This window comes from Lytechinus variegatus, chromosome 18 (assembly GCF_018143015.1).
Source record: "Lytechinus variegatus isolate NC3 chromosome 18, Lvar_3.0, whole genome shotgun sequence".
NCBI lineage: Eukaryota > Metazoa > Echinodermata > Echinoidea > Temnopleuroida > Toxopneustidae > Lytechinus > Lytechinus variegatus.
Genome location: NC_054757.1, coordinates 8,291,823 through 8,309,990, shown reverse-complemented (window position 1 = coordinate 8,309,990; position 18,168 = coordinate 8,291,823). Strand labels below are relative to the sequence as shown.

Sequence of the window (18,168 nt, the reverse complement as noted above, 5' to 3'; positions counted from 1 at the left end):
GCCTCATCTTATGTATACCGCCTCATCTCTTGCCTATGCTTCCAGGAGAGTTTCGTCAATTTCCCAGTCGTGCAGTTTTGCTCTCGATTTGTCAACTTTTTTGGCATTGCATTGAACTCACAACAAACTTTTGATGATGACAACGGAATAAATGTAAGTTTCTTCAACACATCTGATCTTTGCCTGGATTGTTAATGGTGACAGAAAAGATGTTTTTATCAGCAAGCTCCTGGGGGATGTTTCACAAAGATTTAAGTATGACTTAAAGTCGCACAGCCACTTAAATACCGAGTTGCGTACAGTATGAAAGGCTCGACCGCATTGGTCAGATCGTGTCATGAGGACGCGCACTAATGCGTATCTATCAATAAGATCGCGCGTTGCATATCATGTACGCGTCGGCATTTAAGTGCGATTTAAGTCATACTTAAACATGTTAAACATGTTAAATCTTTGTGAAACACCCCTCTGATCTATATAGGAGAAAAATTCAGCCCAGTCCCATCTGGTATTATTCTTGTAGTCTACCTCGCCGAAAACTCGAACTTTCATCAGTCAGTAATCTCTTGCGCATCCATTAATCAGTGATCTACTCTATACTGTGGGATCTATAAAAGGATTATCATTGGATTTCATTCCCTAACAATGGCTAATACGAGGACCACCAAAAATCTTGTCAAGGATGCACTCAAGGATGATGACGTATTGGTCCACGTAAAAGGAGCAATAATGGAAGCCTTAGACTCCAAGTTTGATGAACTTATCAAACGTCTAGATGCACAAGATGGATCAATTCTGGAACTTCATAATAGGATTAGCAATATCGAGAATAGTCTTGCAAACCTGCAAAATAAAAGAAGCAACAGATCTAGAAGTGTGAGGAGAAAAACAATTGGTTAGAGAAACACATGAGCTGCAAACTGCCTGATTTGTTTTAAAGACCAATACATTTCATTTCTTCTGCCATCATGACTTGCTGGTATGATGACCTATACCTCTCGATTGATATATATTGTTGTTGTTTTTTCTTCATAACATTGTAATAATTTTGACCTTTTAATATGAAAGTAATTCAAGTTTATCTTGACTACAGCGTATTTTCTTTGTATCTTTATTTGATATGTCACTTCATATTACACTTTTCCTTGTCATGCTATATTTACATACCGTTAGGTAATTTAAACTTTGTTATACTTTTCCTTTTCATGCTATATTTCCATAGGTAATTTAAACTTGTTATACTTTTCCTCGTCATGCTATATTGACAGTGGTAATTTAAACTTTGTTATTTTAGTCTTGACTTGAGCACAGTTTTCCTTCTGTTTTTCAATCATATTATAATCCTTATCTTTGTCATGCTATTGACATTTGTTATCACAGCAATTTAATCTGAATGTTTTTTTTTCTTATTCATTAGACAAAAAAATTCATTTTTTTCTAATATTATTATATACATTTGCTCTTATTCACTGCTTAATCATATTCATCTGTTATACTTATTAATATGTATTGTCATTTCAGTTTTTATTATCTGAATGTACTGGCGTGTGTACTTGTGTGTGTTTGACTATGTCAAGTTGTCCCTCCTCTCCAGGTAATGTAATTGATAATGCTGATTTTACTCATGTTGAATCATATATTGAGCAAGAAAATATTGATGACTTAGACCCAGATGACAATTTCTATGCTTTTGACAATCCATCAAGATATTGGTTATCTGATGAATTCAATAGTAGCAAACAGATATGTGAAGGTAACAGAGATTCATTATGCTTCATTTTAATTCTAGAAGTCTATATAGAAAATTTCATGATATTCATTCCTTTATTACTCAACTTAATTCAAAATTTTCTATTTATGTTTTTAGTGAAACGTTGTTTCATAACACACCATTTTTGTAATTTAGACGGATACAGTTTTTAACAAAGTGACATACATGATCGAAGAGGAGGTGGTGTTGCCTTGCTCATCCATAACTCATTTAATGTCAAAATAAGATCAGATATATGTTTATCAAATTATTTTTGTGAATCCCTTTTTATATAAATAGTATTGCAACATAGAAAGAATATTGTGGTTGGTGTCATATATAGAGATCCTCATGTAGATATCAAAAGCTTTAATGAAATTATTGATGAATGTCTTGACAAATTGTCGCATGAAAATAAGTGCATTTACATTATGGATGACTTTAATATAAATTTTCTGAACATTGCTACCAGTAAATACCTAAATGATTTTGTTAATATTTTGTATAATAATTCATTCAGTCCTTCAATAGATAAGCCCACCCGGATTACCACCCAATCTTCAACTTTAATCGACAACATAATTACTAATGTACATACTTCTCAAATTCAGACAGGGATATTCTACAGCGACATTACTGATCATCTCCCCATATTCTAAATAAGTAATCTGTATTGCGAACAAAAGATCTATACAATTCTACCTCCTATACATTACATAAGACAAATACAGCTTCTATCAATTCTCTGAAAATGACTTAATATTTCCTGGGATGAAGTTGTATTATGCAAAGATATTGATGATGCCTATTGTAAATTCATGCATTATTTTAAAACTGCGTACGACAGTAACTGTGTAACAATAAAAACAAAAACAAAATAAAAAATATGCAAGCCATGGATAACAAGCTCTTTATTGGAATGCATACATAAAAAGGACAATTTACATAAACGTTTTTGCAAAAGTAGAAATCAAACAATTGAAAGGAAGTTTAAATCTTACCGAAATAAATTGAACGTAATTCTAAAAAAGGCCCCAAAACAGTATTATAGTAACTTGTTGCAAAAACATTAAAATAATCTTTCTAAAATGCAAAAAATAATTAATGAGGTTCTTTTTACAAATAAACGTGATTTTAAACACTTATTTCATGAAAAATGATCCGGCCCGCGGGCCGTACAGTTTGAGAACCCATGGTCTAGTTCCTTAAATCTTCAAATAGGTGATTATTATGTAAATTTCTGTATTCATGTGCTAATAATCATATCATTGAATGTACCTACAAATTATTCCGTTGCAAATAAAATCTAATTGGATTTGTACATTATATTATGAGAATAAATATATATATATATATATATATACGAACACAAAATATATTTTACCTCGCACACTATCAACCATTGATTAGCTTAAATAGGAGGGGAAACTTGGAGCCTTACCCCCAATTCCTCTAAAAAAAAAAGGGAGAGAAAAGATATAAGTATGGTAGCACGCAGCGGGGTAGGGACAGGCAGTACCCTAGTCCCAATAAATTTTGAAAACTTACATTTTTGACCGAAAATTTTCACAAAATTCACCAAAAGTCTGCACAAAACCATTTGAATTTGAATGCAAAAGCGCCCCAATGACAAGCTCGGCCACTTCGCTCCCTCGCTTTTGAGTTTCTTCGAAAATTTGTATGCCTCTTGCCTTCCCACAAAAAAAATGTGCTAAGGCCATGATGAAAGAAAATAAAATGCTTGGAATATTGTATTATTACTGACTATCATATTAATATATTTCATATGTAAAAACATTCGATCGATCGTTACTTCTTAGAAATGCATCTCAAAAATTCCCACAAAGTGTAACATCCTGATTTCCCGAGATCACTGATCTGACTTTATATTTTGGGGGGAAGTCGAAGATCGGTTTAACAGATTTATGTATCCCAAAATAAACGGAAAAGCATGAAAAAGATCATGATTTTTCACATTGTCAATATCCGGTGAAATATTTTCACTCGCCGCAAAACAGGAGGAAAAACACACTTAAGTGTAGCTGATTGAGGTAATGATGTAAATTTGATTGAAAAATGACTGAAAGTCCTTTTTTCATTCAAATGTACTTTCAAACAGATTTAGAACAAATATTTCAAATGCATTTGAGCTACACAATTCATCAGGAAATGTATAAATGAACATGAATATTGAGCAATGCAGTTTATTGATTTCTATAACTTTCCCGAATCAATGTCCACAATACACCCCCTCATACAAAGCTAAATATATATACAGTTCTAAACATTAGAAATAACTTCTTGTCTAAAAAAATAAACTATTTGATAAGTTTCGTACTTTGAAACACAATTTCCCAGAGCCACATCTCATCACAACACTCTTGACCTTTATAAAGGCGCATTATTTATTTATTTATTTATTTATTTACTTATTCATCCATTCTTTCATTTGTTTATTTATTCTATTCCTGCATGTTCACAATGTATAATCACCACTTTCCACCCGAGTGCGTAGGTGTTTCATAAAGCTGTTCGTAAGTGTCTTTAAGAACGACTCGTGAATCTTTCTTAAACGCTAAAATTATCACCAATGAAGATTTAATGGCGAATATCATTTACCACAAGAAAGGATCACCAGTCGTTCTTAAAGACGCTCTTAACTTACGAACAGCTTTATGAAGCGGCCCCAGGAGTATACGATAAATAGGTAACCGATAGGAAGGTATTCCTTGCATGCTGAATCGCCTGATCGGATCTAGCCGTGCTGTTATGGCCAGTATCTTTTTTGAATAACATTTTGTGACGAGACAGATTGTTCATTTTTCAGTCACAATTTAGTCAAACGAATTCCTCGAAAACAGTGGATAAGAAAAAAAGGTTTACACTGCTAAGTCCTGTGAATTATCGATTGTTCTTTCGCAGCTAAGAGACACAGGAGTGGTTGTACCATTCTGCCTTGTCGCACTATGGAAGGCACTTGCATCAGGGATGTTTGAATCCCTACTAAATCTGGTGGTGAGGATATTCCACATAGCAGCTTTGAAGAGCGGATGCTTGGTCCCGTAAATGATGGGGTTCAGACAGGTACTGGAGACGAGGAAGATCATTGCCAGTGGGGCGCCCTCAAACCCGATGTCCGCAAGGATGCAAATTCCGTAGGGTATGATGCAGATGAGGAATCCCAAGAACACGTAGAAACAGTTCTTGGTGATGCGAGATTCCAGTTGGCTGTAATTGCGCCGAAGGGAGATCTTTTTCAACCTGGTTTTGAGCCCACCAGTCTGTAGAAGAACAAAGGTAAAACTGCGGTGATGACTAGTAATGTCATCTATGAAGGAAAATAGTGAAAACAACATTAAACACACACACACCGTATTACGGATGCATCCAGTGGCGTACCTAGGATTTTCCAAGGGGGGGGGCAAATTCGTCCGCCAAAGAAACTTGACAAGCAAGAAAAAAAAGGTCTTCAAACACAAGTATTTCGTACCAGAACTGATCAGGGATCAGTTGTGACTCGTCGGGGGGGGGGGGGGTAGGGGACAGTCTGCCCCCTCTGCCCCCCCGTAGGTACGCTAATGGATGCATCCGTTGAGTCTGGTTATAGGATAACATATCACATTGTAAATAGTATTGGTTGATGCCAGGGGCATTTCATAAATATGTTCATAAGTTGCGACCCATGACATGTCATTTTGAAAGAACCCAAATTTTCCCCGGTCTTTCACGAAAGATTAGTTATGTTTCCCAAACCAACGATCAAATTTAGAAAAAACAATAGAAAACTTCGGGTCTACGCTCGTAAACAAGAATTTAAATAATCATAGATCGAATTTTAACTTAGGTCATTGGAATCTAAATGCTTTAGGGTGATGTTCGATAACCATCCAATAACCATTCCGAAGTCAGTTAGATTGTGTACAACCAGTAAATTGGTGCGTAACTTACGAACAAGTTAATCAAAAACCCAGGTGGTCTAAGGCTACAAGGAGTTGTAAAGCGAAATTTTAAATAAAAAGAGCCATAACGCTATTATATTGCATCATATTTAAATGACTTTCATCGTTATAGATAACGTGTCTTATTTTCCCCATTATTCAAAACAAATTGGTTCTTTTTAGCATGCTTAGGATGAACTTGGCTTTTTAACTGTTATGGCGTCAACTATCAATTTCCCAGAAATTCACCTAGAGTTGATGGTAGATTTCGTTTGATCTTATATCAATTTTTTTAACAGGATAAATTAGCCTACCAGGATACTTTTTTTTCAAAGACCAATTAAAAGGCACTGCCGGATTTTAAAAGAAATCACAGCAAGTTGTCAATAAAATCCGTTCATTGTAGAATCATCAGGTCTGGATATTGTTACATGACACCAGGGTAGATAAGTTCCTTAACGATCAGGTTTTTGTGATATCTAAAGATGAATGGGTCGTGTGGTCCAGTGGCTAGAGCATTGGACTCATAATCACAAGGTTGTGAGTTCGAATCCCCATTCTGCCATTGTCTCCACTTTAATGAAAAGGTCCAAGAGTAATATCTGTCGTCTGTAAAGTCAGCCGCTATGACTGATTAACCAAGACGTAAAATGTTACCTAGGAAATTGGTTATATACCAACTTGGCGTTTACCAGCAAAAATGCTGTCCTGCCGAGTTCCTACGGGAGTTACCAGAAACAGAATCCAGAATAAGATCAAATAACTATACCTGCACGCCTAAGCCAAAAACAAGAAAGGCCTGACTTGAAATATATTTTTTAATAGTGTCGATTGACTGTGTTAAACAATTTTCCAACTGCGATCATTTTAATACTTGGAATACTTTTAGTCATAATTTCCCTTTTCCAACATTCCGGAGGTTTAGCGGAGATTCGATATCCTGTTCAACTGTCCTGTTGTCTTTACAGTGTAATGCCTGTATGATATATCAAATTAAGCTACTGTCTTTTAACAACTTCCTCGTAGCCATATTTTTTTTACAGTGCAAAGGGGGTGTCTTTAGAGAAAACTAAATTACGTCAGTATACCTTGTCTGCAAACGAAAAAAATCCGCCATCAAACTATACATCACTCTCGTTTCTTGGGCTTCAAACAATAAAGTACGTATATATGCATTATGAATATAATGTTCTTACAATCATCTTATTTAGGTCTATGTATTATCATTTTTGTTGTTAATTTATCCTATATTAAAGTCTTGAAAATGTGGATAAAACCGGCTCAATTTGTTTGTGAACATAGAGAAGAACCAAGTTGATTTTATTATACAGTAATAATGTTTTTAAAATATTATATACAGCGATCTGCTGTCAAACCATGGTGGATTTTTGTAAACATGTTTACTTGCAATGTAGGGTAGGGGACGAGAATATTGAAAAAAACTCCATAACCATTCATTCCTCATTCCAAGAATACTCTTAACTTATCCCTTTCTTCTTTTCTACCTTCCCCATTTTTAAAAATCATAACGAGGACATACCCCACTGCTAGTACCCCACCCTCTTAAGTGCAGCGCCTGTTAAAAACTCTTTAAACCTACTTAAACATGTTAAAGAAATCCGGCTTTAATGAGAAAACATAGATATGAATATCACTCTTAATAATTTTACTGGTATACTCTTACACGCAAATGTCAATCTTTTCTTGATTCTTTCTCTCTTTCCCTCGTAATACTTAAAGAGATTCTCTAAGAATATGGACCATTAAACAAAATATATATATTTGTTTATTAGAATGCACGTCAATCAGTTAGACAGAATTCATATCGCAGCTGCTATCACGATAGTGCCGTGGCCGAGTGGTAAAAGGCGACTGCACCATTTGTCCGGGGTTCGATTCCTGGCACTGCCTTTGACCAAGGCATTTCCTTAAAATTTACATTGCTCTTTCATCTTGCATCAAAGACACTGTCCAAAATTTTCGGTGCGCACTGCGCGCCAAATTATAATGCAGAATTTTGCAGCACACTGAAAATTTTACTATTTTACATGTTTAATAGTATTTTTATATCAAGTTTGATAGTTTTATAGTTTTTCAAACACATTTTTACAGTGGATTCATAAACTTTTCATTATTTCAAAATGTTTGCCGCAACCCAATATTTTCATTGCGATCACCTCCATGCTCCCCGCCCCATAATAGAAGCAACATGTAGAATTATTTGACTCTATTCATTACAATATCAGTTTTTTTAAAAAGAAGAGAATTTCGTGCTTAAAAGGGGAGCAATTATCTGTTCGTATTCTCTTGCAGCTTATTTGAATATTGAGTATCTCATTCAGTAGTTTAACGCTGCTGTAGATTTACATATTTTGGAAGTTCATAACGAGCTAAAAATGCAAGGTTTCACTTCAAAATTTTCTCCCTGGTCACCTCATTCCCTCGTATTGATTTTAAGAAGTGTCATTGACAGTAAAACCCCATCTCCTGCCATGTTCTATTTATACCTTTTTACGTTCAAAGTCTTTAAATAAAGTCTCAAAATTGTAAGAATATCGCTCTTAAAAAAAAACCGCCTGGAGAGAGTAACAACACAAACCTATTTCCTGATAACCACTCCTACACCTTGGCAGCCTTGGGTATTTTTATAATTAGCATAATCAACATACTTTATATACTGTATGTAATATGCTGCTAATCTTAAACCAGTAAGACTAAACACACAGAATACAATATTTTCTAAGGGTTTCTGTGACGAGGAATTCATTCATGACCTATTATTTTTAGGTAAAGCAGTCAATCAGCGTAATTAGCATAAGGAGCTAGTTAGCATAAGTGTAATATAGGACTCTTTTGCGAATGTACATACAGAAAAAAATGCCCATGGTTGCCAAGGTGGCAACCAAGCTAAATTTACTTCAAAATCCATCTAATAGACAAATCAACCCACAAAACCTTGTACTTAACAACTTTTCTAGGCGGCCGTTTCATAAAGCTGTTCGTAAGTTAAAAGCTACTTTAAGACTGACTGGTGATCCTTTTGGTTACACTTCGTAATTCCGAAGGTTTTTTATTCCGAAGGTTCGTAATTCCGAAACACGTAAATTGCCTATACCTCGATGTTCGTTAGTCCGAAAACATAAAAGGGTTCGTTAATCCGAACATTTGTGGCGTTATTCCGAAGGTTCGTTATTCCGAAGGTCCGATAATCCGAAAACGAAATAAGGATCGATGTTCCGAAGGTTCGTTAGTCCGAAAACAAAATAAGGTTCGTTGTTCCGAAGGTTCGTTAATCCGAAAACAAAATGAGGTTCGTAATTCCGAAGGTTCGTGTGTCCAAAAAGGAAATAACGTTCGCTAATCTTTACAATTTTGGACTAACGAACCTTCGGAATTACGAACCTCATTTCGTTTTTGGACTTACGAACCTTCGGAATTACGAACCTTCTGAATAACGAACCTTCGGAATAACGAAGCTTCGGAATTACAAATGTATGCAATCCTTTTTTTTTTACGCGCTGAACCATTGCCAATGAACATTTTGGTATATACCATTTACCACAAGAAAATATGATCACCAGTTCTTAAATTCGCTCTTAACTTCTGAAAAGCTTTATGAAACACCTACCTGGTCATCTACATAGCCTATATGGGTCTATCTACTGGACTATAAAGAAATCCGGCTTTTAGAGATATGGATATTACTCTTTATAATAAAAATATGGATCATTGAAAAAAATATATATATTTGGTTCTTAGAATGCATGCACGTCATTCAAAATGTGGGAAATGGAAAGGTTAAAATCGGCACCTGAAATTCGTCGATTAGTTTCAATGTAACAAATGGCCGAATGTTATAATTGGATTTTCACTTTCACGACACACGAACAGAGAACATAGAAAAGGTATTGTAAAAAGCCTTACAAGACGAAGAGTCTTTGTCGAAAAATGATGAATTACAACAAAAATTTTGTCTGTGACTCTGGCGTGCTGGACATATTTCCAATTTTTCGCAATTAGCTCATTACGCTTATTACGCTGATTATAATGACTCCTTTTCCAGTTTTAGTTAAAAATAAAAAATTAGGTCATTAACGAATTCCTCATCACAAGAACCATTTAATAGAAAAATGGTATTCTTTATATTTTTAGTTTTCCTGGTTTAATATTAGTAGCATGTTTCATAATACGCTGATTAAATGATTACTCTAATTATGCGAATTAAAAGATTGTCCAAGGATACCAAGGTGGCAACCAAACTAAATACGCTTCAAAACCCAACTAGAACACAAATTAATAATAAAAAAAAAAACACTTGTAAGCTTTTCCAGGTCATCTACATGGCCTGTCTACTGGACTATAATCCGGCTTGAATAAGAAAACATTGATATGAATATCACTCTTAATAATTTTTATTGGTTATAGTCTTCCATGAAAGTGTCAGATCATGTCAATCTTTTCTTGATACTTTCCCTTGTAATAATTTAAAATATTCTTTAAAGATATGGAAGACCATGCCATTAAAAATAAAAATATTTGATTCTTAGAATGCACGCCAATCAGTTATACAGAATTTATATCACATGTATCACGATACACTATTAACTATTAACGAGCAAAGTGTCGTGGCCGAGTGGTAAGGCATGAAAGTGAGGGGTTCGATTCCCGGCACTGCTCTTGACTACGGCATTTTCATAAACATTGCTTTTTTAATCTTGCATTAAATAAATGAAAATGCTTCATGCATTATTGATATCAAAGTGTGCACGTGTTTAATATATATATATATATATATACTTTCAATGAAAATTATTTTATCTTAACGATATATGCTTTTTTTTAAATCAGTTTTACTGGGGTCGTTAAGATTCTTCGTCACATCAAAAAGTACATTTCATTGAAATTTATGGCTTAAAATGTGTGAAATTCATTAATTAGTTTCAATGTAACAATTGGCCGAATGTTATGATGGGATTTTTTGCTTTTACGATGTACGACACCTCCAGAACATAGAAAACGTTTTGTCAAAAAGCCTTGCAAGTCGAAGAGTCTTTGCCGAAAATTGGTGAATAAAAACAGCAGTTTTGTCTATGATTCTGTCATGCTGGACAAACGACATTTATTTGCATTTTTTTCGCAATTTTCTCATTATGCTAATTACGCTGACTACAATGACTGCTTTCCTGAAAAAAAACTAAGGTCATTAATGAATTTCATCATCACAGGAACCCTTAGAACAATTATATTCCTTATGTTTTCAGTCTTACTGGTCTAAAATTAGCAGCATATTACATATATAAAGTATGCGTTGTGGAGCGTTGTGGCCCAGTGGATTAGTCTCCGGACTTTGAAACAGAGGGTCGTGGGTTCAAATCCCAGCCATGGCGTAATTTCCTTCAGCAAGAAATTCATCCACTGTGTGCTGCACTCGACCCAGGTGATGTAAATGGGTACCGGCAGGAAGTAATTCCTCAAAAAGCTGTGTGCGCCTTAATCGGTTGCCTAGCTTAGCCGGGGTAATAATAATAGCAGTGCCTTTTTAAAAGCGCCATGAGCACCGAAAGATGGACCTGTGCGCTATATAAGTAGCCACCATTATTATTATTATTATTATTATGCTAATTACATGATTTTGCTAATTATGCTTATTTAAAAAATTACCCAAGGTTGCCAAGGTCGCAACCAAGCTAAATCCACTTCAAAACCCATCAAGAATACAAATCAACTAAAACCATTGTACTTAAAAGCTTTTCCAGGTCACCTTCATGGACTATGGGGCTGTCTACTAGTGGATTATAAACAAAACCCAACTTCAATAAGAAAGCATAGATATGAATATCACTCTTAATAATTCTACTGGTATATTTTTTCACGCAAGTGTCAGATCAAGTGAATCTTTTCGTGATTCTTTCTCCCTTTATCGTGTAATACTTCAAGAGATTCTTTAAAGATATGGTAGATCGTACCATTAAAAAATAAATATATTTGGTTCTTAGAATGCACGTCAATCAGTTAGACAGTATTCATATGACAGCTATCACGATACGCTATCACGATAGATAAACGAGCGAAGTGCCGTGGCCGAGTGGTCTAAGGCGCCCGACTACACAATGAAAGTCCGAGGTTCGATTCCCGGCACGGCCCTTGACCAAAGAAATGAACATTGCTCTTTTATCTTGCATCAATGCTTCATGCATTATTGATATCAAAGTGTGCATGTGTTTCAAATATATATATAGGAAAAAGCACGGATAGGCCTGTATATTTTCAGTATAAAGCTATTTTATCTTTATGATAAATTATAATAGGTTCGTTATGATTCTTCGTCACATTTAACAAAAAAATAATTTCTATTGAATTTCATTGTTCAAAATGCCGTGTGAAATGGAAATGTTAAAATCGGCATATGAAATTTATTAATCATTTTCAATGTAACAATTGGCCGAATGTTATAATGGGGTCTTTCGCTGTCAGGACACACGAACATAAAACATAGAGAACGTATTGTCAAAAGCATTACAAGACAAAGAGTCTTTGTCGAAAATTGCACTGTAAAAACTGTGGTGTTAAAACTGACACCAATTGGTGATAATAGAGGACCACACCCTGAGGTGTTAAAATTACACCCTAGAGATTGAATATAACACCAAAGAGTGTAAATGTAACAACCAAAGGTGTTGTAATAACACCTATAGGTGTAAAACTAACACCACCAATTTAACACCGGTGTAAAATAACTGGTGTGGTCCTCTATGTACACCGGTTAACACCACAGTTTTTGCTGTGTGGTGAATCAAAACAGCATGCAGTTTTTGCCCGTGACTCTGGCATGCTGGACAGACGACATATCTGCGATTTCCGTCGGCTTCACCAATTTTCGACAAAGCCCTCCAGGCTATTCATTGTCATTTCACGTCCATTTTCGTTTAATTCATTCTGTTCTATAGAATCCACCCCGTTGCAATTACCTCCCTAGTGTTTCCTCTCAAACCCATCACCGTTTTAGCGATATCATTTCCTTGTCCGTAACTATGCATGGTACATACATTGATAATGTGATATGCAAGTTTCCAAGAACTTTCAAAGTCAATGCCAATAGAGTTTTATAATAGGCCTATAAAGTCAAAGCAACAATTTCCTTTTAGACACGGAATCGTTAAAAACATAGTACACCAACATAACGCTTTTCAAAAGCCACATTTTCCGTGATGCAGCTTTCTTGGTCGTCAGTGAAAAGGAAAGTTGCGAAGGACGGTTAGTGAAAGGAGGGGAGGGGTGGGGTGTGGTGGCAATTGTTGGAGATGCAATATATTTAGGTTCATGGATTTAAATTGAACATTTAGAATAGACACTCAAAAAATGCAACAGATCATCTTGCCCTCTCCTAATCGAAAAACATGTTGCCATCCCTGCCAGACATTATTTTTAGACAACAAACAGGTGGGTGTTTCATAAAGCTGTTCGTAAGTTAAGAGCGACTTTAAGAACGACTGGTGATCCTTTCTTGTGGTAAATGGTACATTCATTGGCGACGGTTTAGCGCGTAAGAAAGGATCGCCAGTCGTTCTTAAGATCGCTCTTAACTTACAAACAGCTTTATGAAACGGGCCCCTGGTCCAGATTTCGTTTGGCAAACACTTTGAGACCTTCCTGCTCAACCGGAAGGCAGAGTAGAACTTTGTATTGTGTTTATAGACCTTATTCTATCTCCCTACACTGTAAAAACTGCGGTGTTAAAACTGACACCAATTGGTGCTAATAGAGGACCACACCCTGAGGTGTTAAAATTACACCCTAGAGATTAAACATAACACCGAATAGTGTAAATGTAACAACAAAATGTGTTGTAATAACATCTATAGGTGTAAAACCAACACCACCAATTTAACAACGGTGTAAAATAACTAGTGTGGTACTCTATGTACACCGGTTAATACCACAGTTTTTGCTGTGTATTCTTATCATTACAAAATATGGATCAAAACATAAATAAGAAAATAGACAAATTATAAACCCATATTAGGGTGAATTCGTATCATATTGATTCTCTGAAATAGTCTGGAATACTCGGTTTCACGGCGCCATATTCTAAAACTAAAAACCATCCACCTTTCCATTTTACGGATTACGGAAGTAGACATGCAATTAATTTCCGCTAAATATACACAGTGACAAGGTTGTTTATTGTTTTTTTATATACAACGCTGTTTACTATAATGATAAGCCTAACAGTAGTTGTTTAGCAGTTTACATAACCATGCTTAATTTATTCAGAGTTATATGTTAAAAGTTAAACTTTGTTGTTTAAGATTTTACACATTTGTATAAATCGTTAATTCACGTTTAAACGTTTAGGCATGGTTGTTAAACTAATTTATAACTACTGTAAAAGTTCATATAGTATAAGCGTTGTATAAAATTTCAAGCATTGTTTTTACTGTGTAGAGTTTGACTATTTTATTAGTCATAAAGTCATAGGCCCGTATAAGTATGGATTGCCAATGGATAGCCAATTGTGATATAAATCACTAACGGTAGAGATATAATATTTCAGCTAATTTGACTCTCAAATCATTCTCGATTGTCTAGGAAATATAGATAAGATAATCGTCTTCAGCACTTGTGAATCAGCAAAGAGCAGAATAAACATATGAAACATAGTTACAATAATTACAATAACAATTTTGACACTTCTGGCTTCCCATATAGTTTTAGCACAGAGTTAGACTAATTGTCTAAATTAAACCCGACTTCAGAATACGAGCCATAGGGATCTACTGACGATGTAGTATATTACTGCATAACATGACTCTCATGGTGTTGCAAAGAACTGAATATGATTTAGGGGAGCTAAAATGACATAATCAAGATAAATGCATTCCCCATTATGTCAATCAAATTTTATTTAGAAAAAAAGTATAGGCCTAATTTCATTGTGGGCTATACACATATGGTCTCGTGCACTAATTTCTACGAAGAGGGGAAGGAGTTCTAAAGATTAACCGGTTAGTCAATTCAATAATCCCAATTAGCGTGATTTTGAGAAAAGTTATTATTCACAAAGTAATTGACATCTACTCCTTCCAATATATTTAAAGGGATGGTCCGGTCTGAAAGTATTTATAGCTCAATAAATAGAGTAGAATTCACTGAGCAAAATGCCGGAAAAATTCACAAAAATCGGATAACAAATAACAGTTATTGAATTTTAAAGTTTAGCAATATTTTGTGAAAATAGTCGTCATGAATATTCATTAGGTGGGCTGACGATGTCATATCTCCACTTGTTCTTTTGTATTTTATTATATGAAATTAGGTTTATTCAATTTTTTTCCTCGAAGAACTAGAAAAATTGGATTGACAACTGATTTAGTTTTGCATTAGATATTTATTGCTGCAACTTATTTCATTATTAGGGAAATACATTATTCACACAAGTATGAAATAATGAAAATAATATGATTTTATGTAATAACGTAAGAAAACTGAAAGTGGAGATGTGACATCATCAGCCATCTAATGAATATTCATGACGACTGTTTTCACAAAATATTGCTGAAATTTAAACTTCAATAACTTTATTGTTATCCGATTTTGAAGAAATTTTCGGCATTTTGCTTAGTGAATTCTACTCTATCCATTAAGATATAAATATTTTCAGCCCGGACCATCCCTTTAATATCGCCCTTGCCGTGCTTGTTGGTATCTACTGACACTGCTCTACATGCAGTGCATTAAAAACTTATATTCGATGGAGAGAAAAAAACGAAATTGATTTAAAAAGTCGCTACCATGGGAGGGGCCAGCACACCCCCCCCCCCCACCCTTGCTTTAACGAACCTGTGACACCCTTGGTGCAGGCGCATTCGAAACGCGCGATTATATTACGATCGGGGAGGATTCAGCTGATACTAGTAATGATATTTCATGTAGCGCTTAATACATCAGAACAACGTCTCTTTACGGATATATCATATTATACATATGTTTTAACAGCTCTAGCCATAAAAAATTCTTTGTGCTCGCTCATTGTATTGTTTATGATAGGTATTTTATTCATATTTACATTTTACTGTTACTGCAACTTGATTTAAAAAAAACATTAAAAAAAGAAATGAAATAGCCTTTATCATTGTTTTTGCAATTGCGGACCGCGTCTTAATGGATTCTATTACATTACAAAGATTTATATGTATTATGTGTGAACATGACATGTTCGAATGGCAACCCTTTTGTCCAGTATTTGGAACCCTCGAGAAAAAAAGGTTCAAAAAATGGTTATTTATACGTGATCAAGAACATAGATGGTTTTATTGGAAGATAAAGAATCTATACAGATTCCAAAGGGGCTGTTTAAGGTAATTTAGATTTTTTAGTGAGCCGTTGAAAGTACCAAAATACGGGACAAGCATAGAACTCTCTAAGAACTCATATTTTTTAAGGGTGTAAGGAGGTCTCCGTCCTATCATTTTACGGAAAACGAATTAATTTCACGCATTCAAGTCCACAATTTTACTCGATAAAAATATTTTTTTTACAAATCATGGGTAATCTTAATGGACGAAAACTTAGCAGCCCCCATTTCAGGATTCCAAGATTAAGTCCACAATTTTATTCACTAAGAATAATTTTTACAAATCATGGGCTATATTCATGGACGAAAACTTAGCAGCCCCCTTTCAGGATTGCAAGATTAAGTCCACAATTTTATTCAATAAAAATAATTTTTACAAATCATAGGCTATCTTAATCGACGAAAACTTAGCAGCCCCCATTTCAGGATTCCATGCAAGATTAAGTCCACAATTTTACTCGATAAAATAATTTTTACAAATCATGGGCTATCTTAATCGACGAAAACTTAGCAGCCCCCATTTCAGGATTCCATGCAAGATTAAGTCCACAATTTTACTCGATAAAATAATTTTTACAAATCATGGGCTATCGTAATGGACGAAAACTTAGCAGCCCCCCTTTCAGGATTCCAAGATTAAGTCCACAATTTTACTCGATAAAAATAATTTTTACAAATCATGGGCTATCTTCAGGGACGAAAACTTAGCAGCCCCCATTTCAGGATTCCAAGATTAAGTCCACAATTTTACTCGATAAAAATAATTTTTACAAATCATGGGCTATCTTCAGGGACGAAAACTTAGCAGCCCCCCCCCCCCCTTCAGGATGCAGTAACATACAAAATTACCTGACTCTTTCTCGCTGTCTTTCCATCAGTCGTTTCACTCTCCGTCCTCAGCTCTGATGATGTCATTGAGCTTGGCTCTGGCCGTGTCGGTCTTCGAGCAACCATCGACATCATACTCGTGGCCGCTTTGCTCTGACGTCGAATGTGTAATCGGACGAAGACGTAAATACGGATGTAACATACGACGACTATAACAAGAGGTATGCAAGATAGGACTAGTCCTTGGATGTAAACGAATGTGTGTACTGGGTTGCCTTCACTGTCGAAGTCCGTATCGCTGCAGATATTGGGACCTTTATCGAAACCAATGACGATGTCGCCTGTGAGGTAAGGTATGATGACGCACGAAAGTGGGAACAACCATACGAATGCGATGTTGACAATGATGGTCGAGGTTTGGTAGAGAACTCGATATAGGCGTGTCGACATCGTCACGAGGACAAGGCGGTTGACGGCGATGGCGACCAGGTTCCACACGCTACTACCTTGGCTAGTGAAACGGACAATGGTGTTGATGATGCACACCCAGTTCGGCATCGGCCATCCTGTCTTGGAAAGGATACCCGCCACCAGGAAGGGTAGCATCAGACAAGTAGTCAGGTCACTGACAGCAAGACTACCGATGAAGATGTTGGTGTGAGTCCGCATCTTGGGAATCTTGACAAGCACGATCAATATGATCAAATTTCCGAAGAATCCAAATATCGCCACCAAGATGAAATAGATCGAGATTATAACTCGTCCTGTATAGTTTACGTCATGTAGTGCAGTTTGGTTGATATCCATCGCTGTTATCTCTAAAGTAATAACCTCACTATCAAATGATAAGTTGGTTGTGGCACTCAAACTATGATCATGAAAACTTGATAGAGTAAACACCGATAAGTTGAGAAAAACCAGCGCCGAACTTATAAAAGCCGAACCAGGTAGCTCGAGAACTCAGTGTAACTCCAGTCTAAATTATCCGATCCACCTGGCTGCTTCACGTTACATACCTTTAAATGCTCTTATCAACCGAAGTATGTGAATATCAAACTTCGAGGACATAGATTTCGAGGAATATGACTGCAGAATCGGAAGTTACATTTCCAAGTAGGCTTATCCTTTCGTAGCTCTGCACATTCATTGTACCATCCTTTTTCTCCTATATACCTTCTTCCTCTGTACAGATGAAACTTCGGCGAATCCCATATCACATTAAATAGAACAAAATATAAGCCATGTATCAAGAACAGAATTTAAGTCGGAAGTTTGGACGATATTCTGTCAACACTAAT

General features: G+C 35.6%; 1 protein-coding gene across 1 annotated transcript; it reads right to left on the bottom strand.

The window, feature by feature from the left end:
* Positions 1 to 4,165: 4,165 nt before the first annotated feature.
* Positions 4,166 to 18,168, bottom strand: LOC121431997 (melatonin receptor type 1A-like). Its single transcript, XM_041629804.1, has 2 exons — positions 16,892 to 18,168; positions 4,166 to 5,031 (listed from the first exon to the last, which is right to left on the bottom strand). The coding sequence occupies exons 1-2, from the start codon at positions 17,675 to 17,677 to the stop codon at positions 4,630 to 4,632; spliced, it is 1,188 nt and encodes a 395-aa protein (XP_041485738.1). The 5' UTR covers positions 17,678 to 18,168; the 3' UTR covers positions 4,166 to 4,629.

Coding starts and splice junctions, on each gene's coding strand:
- LOC121431997 (XM_041629804.1), bottom strand. CDS start 17,677: ATGGATATCAACCAAACTGCACTACATGACGTAAACTATACAGGACGA. Junction 5,032..16,891: donor AGACAGCGAGAAAGAGTCAG/GTAATTTTGTAT, acceptor GTTCTTCTACAG/ACTGGTGGGCTCAAAACCAG.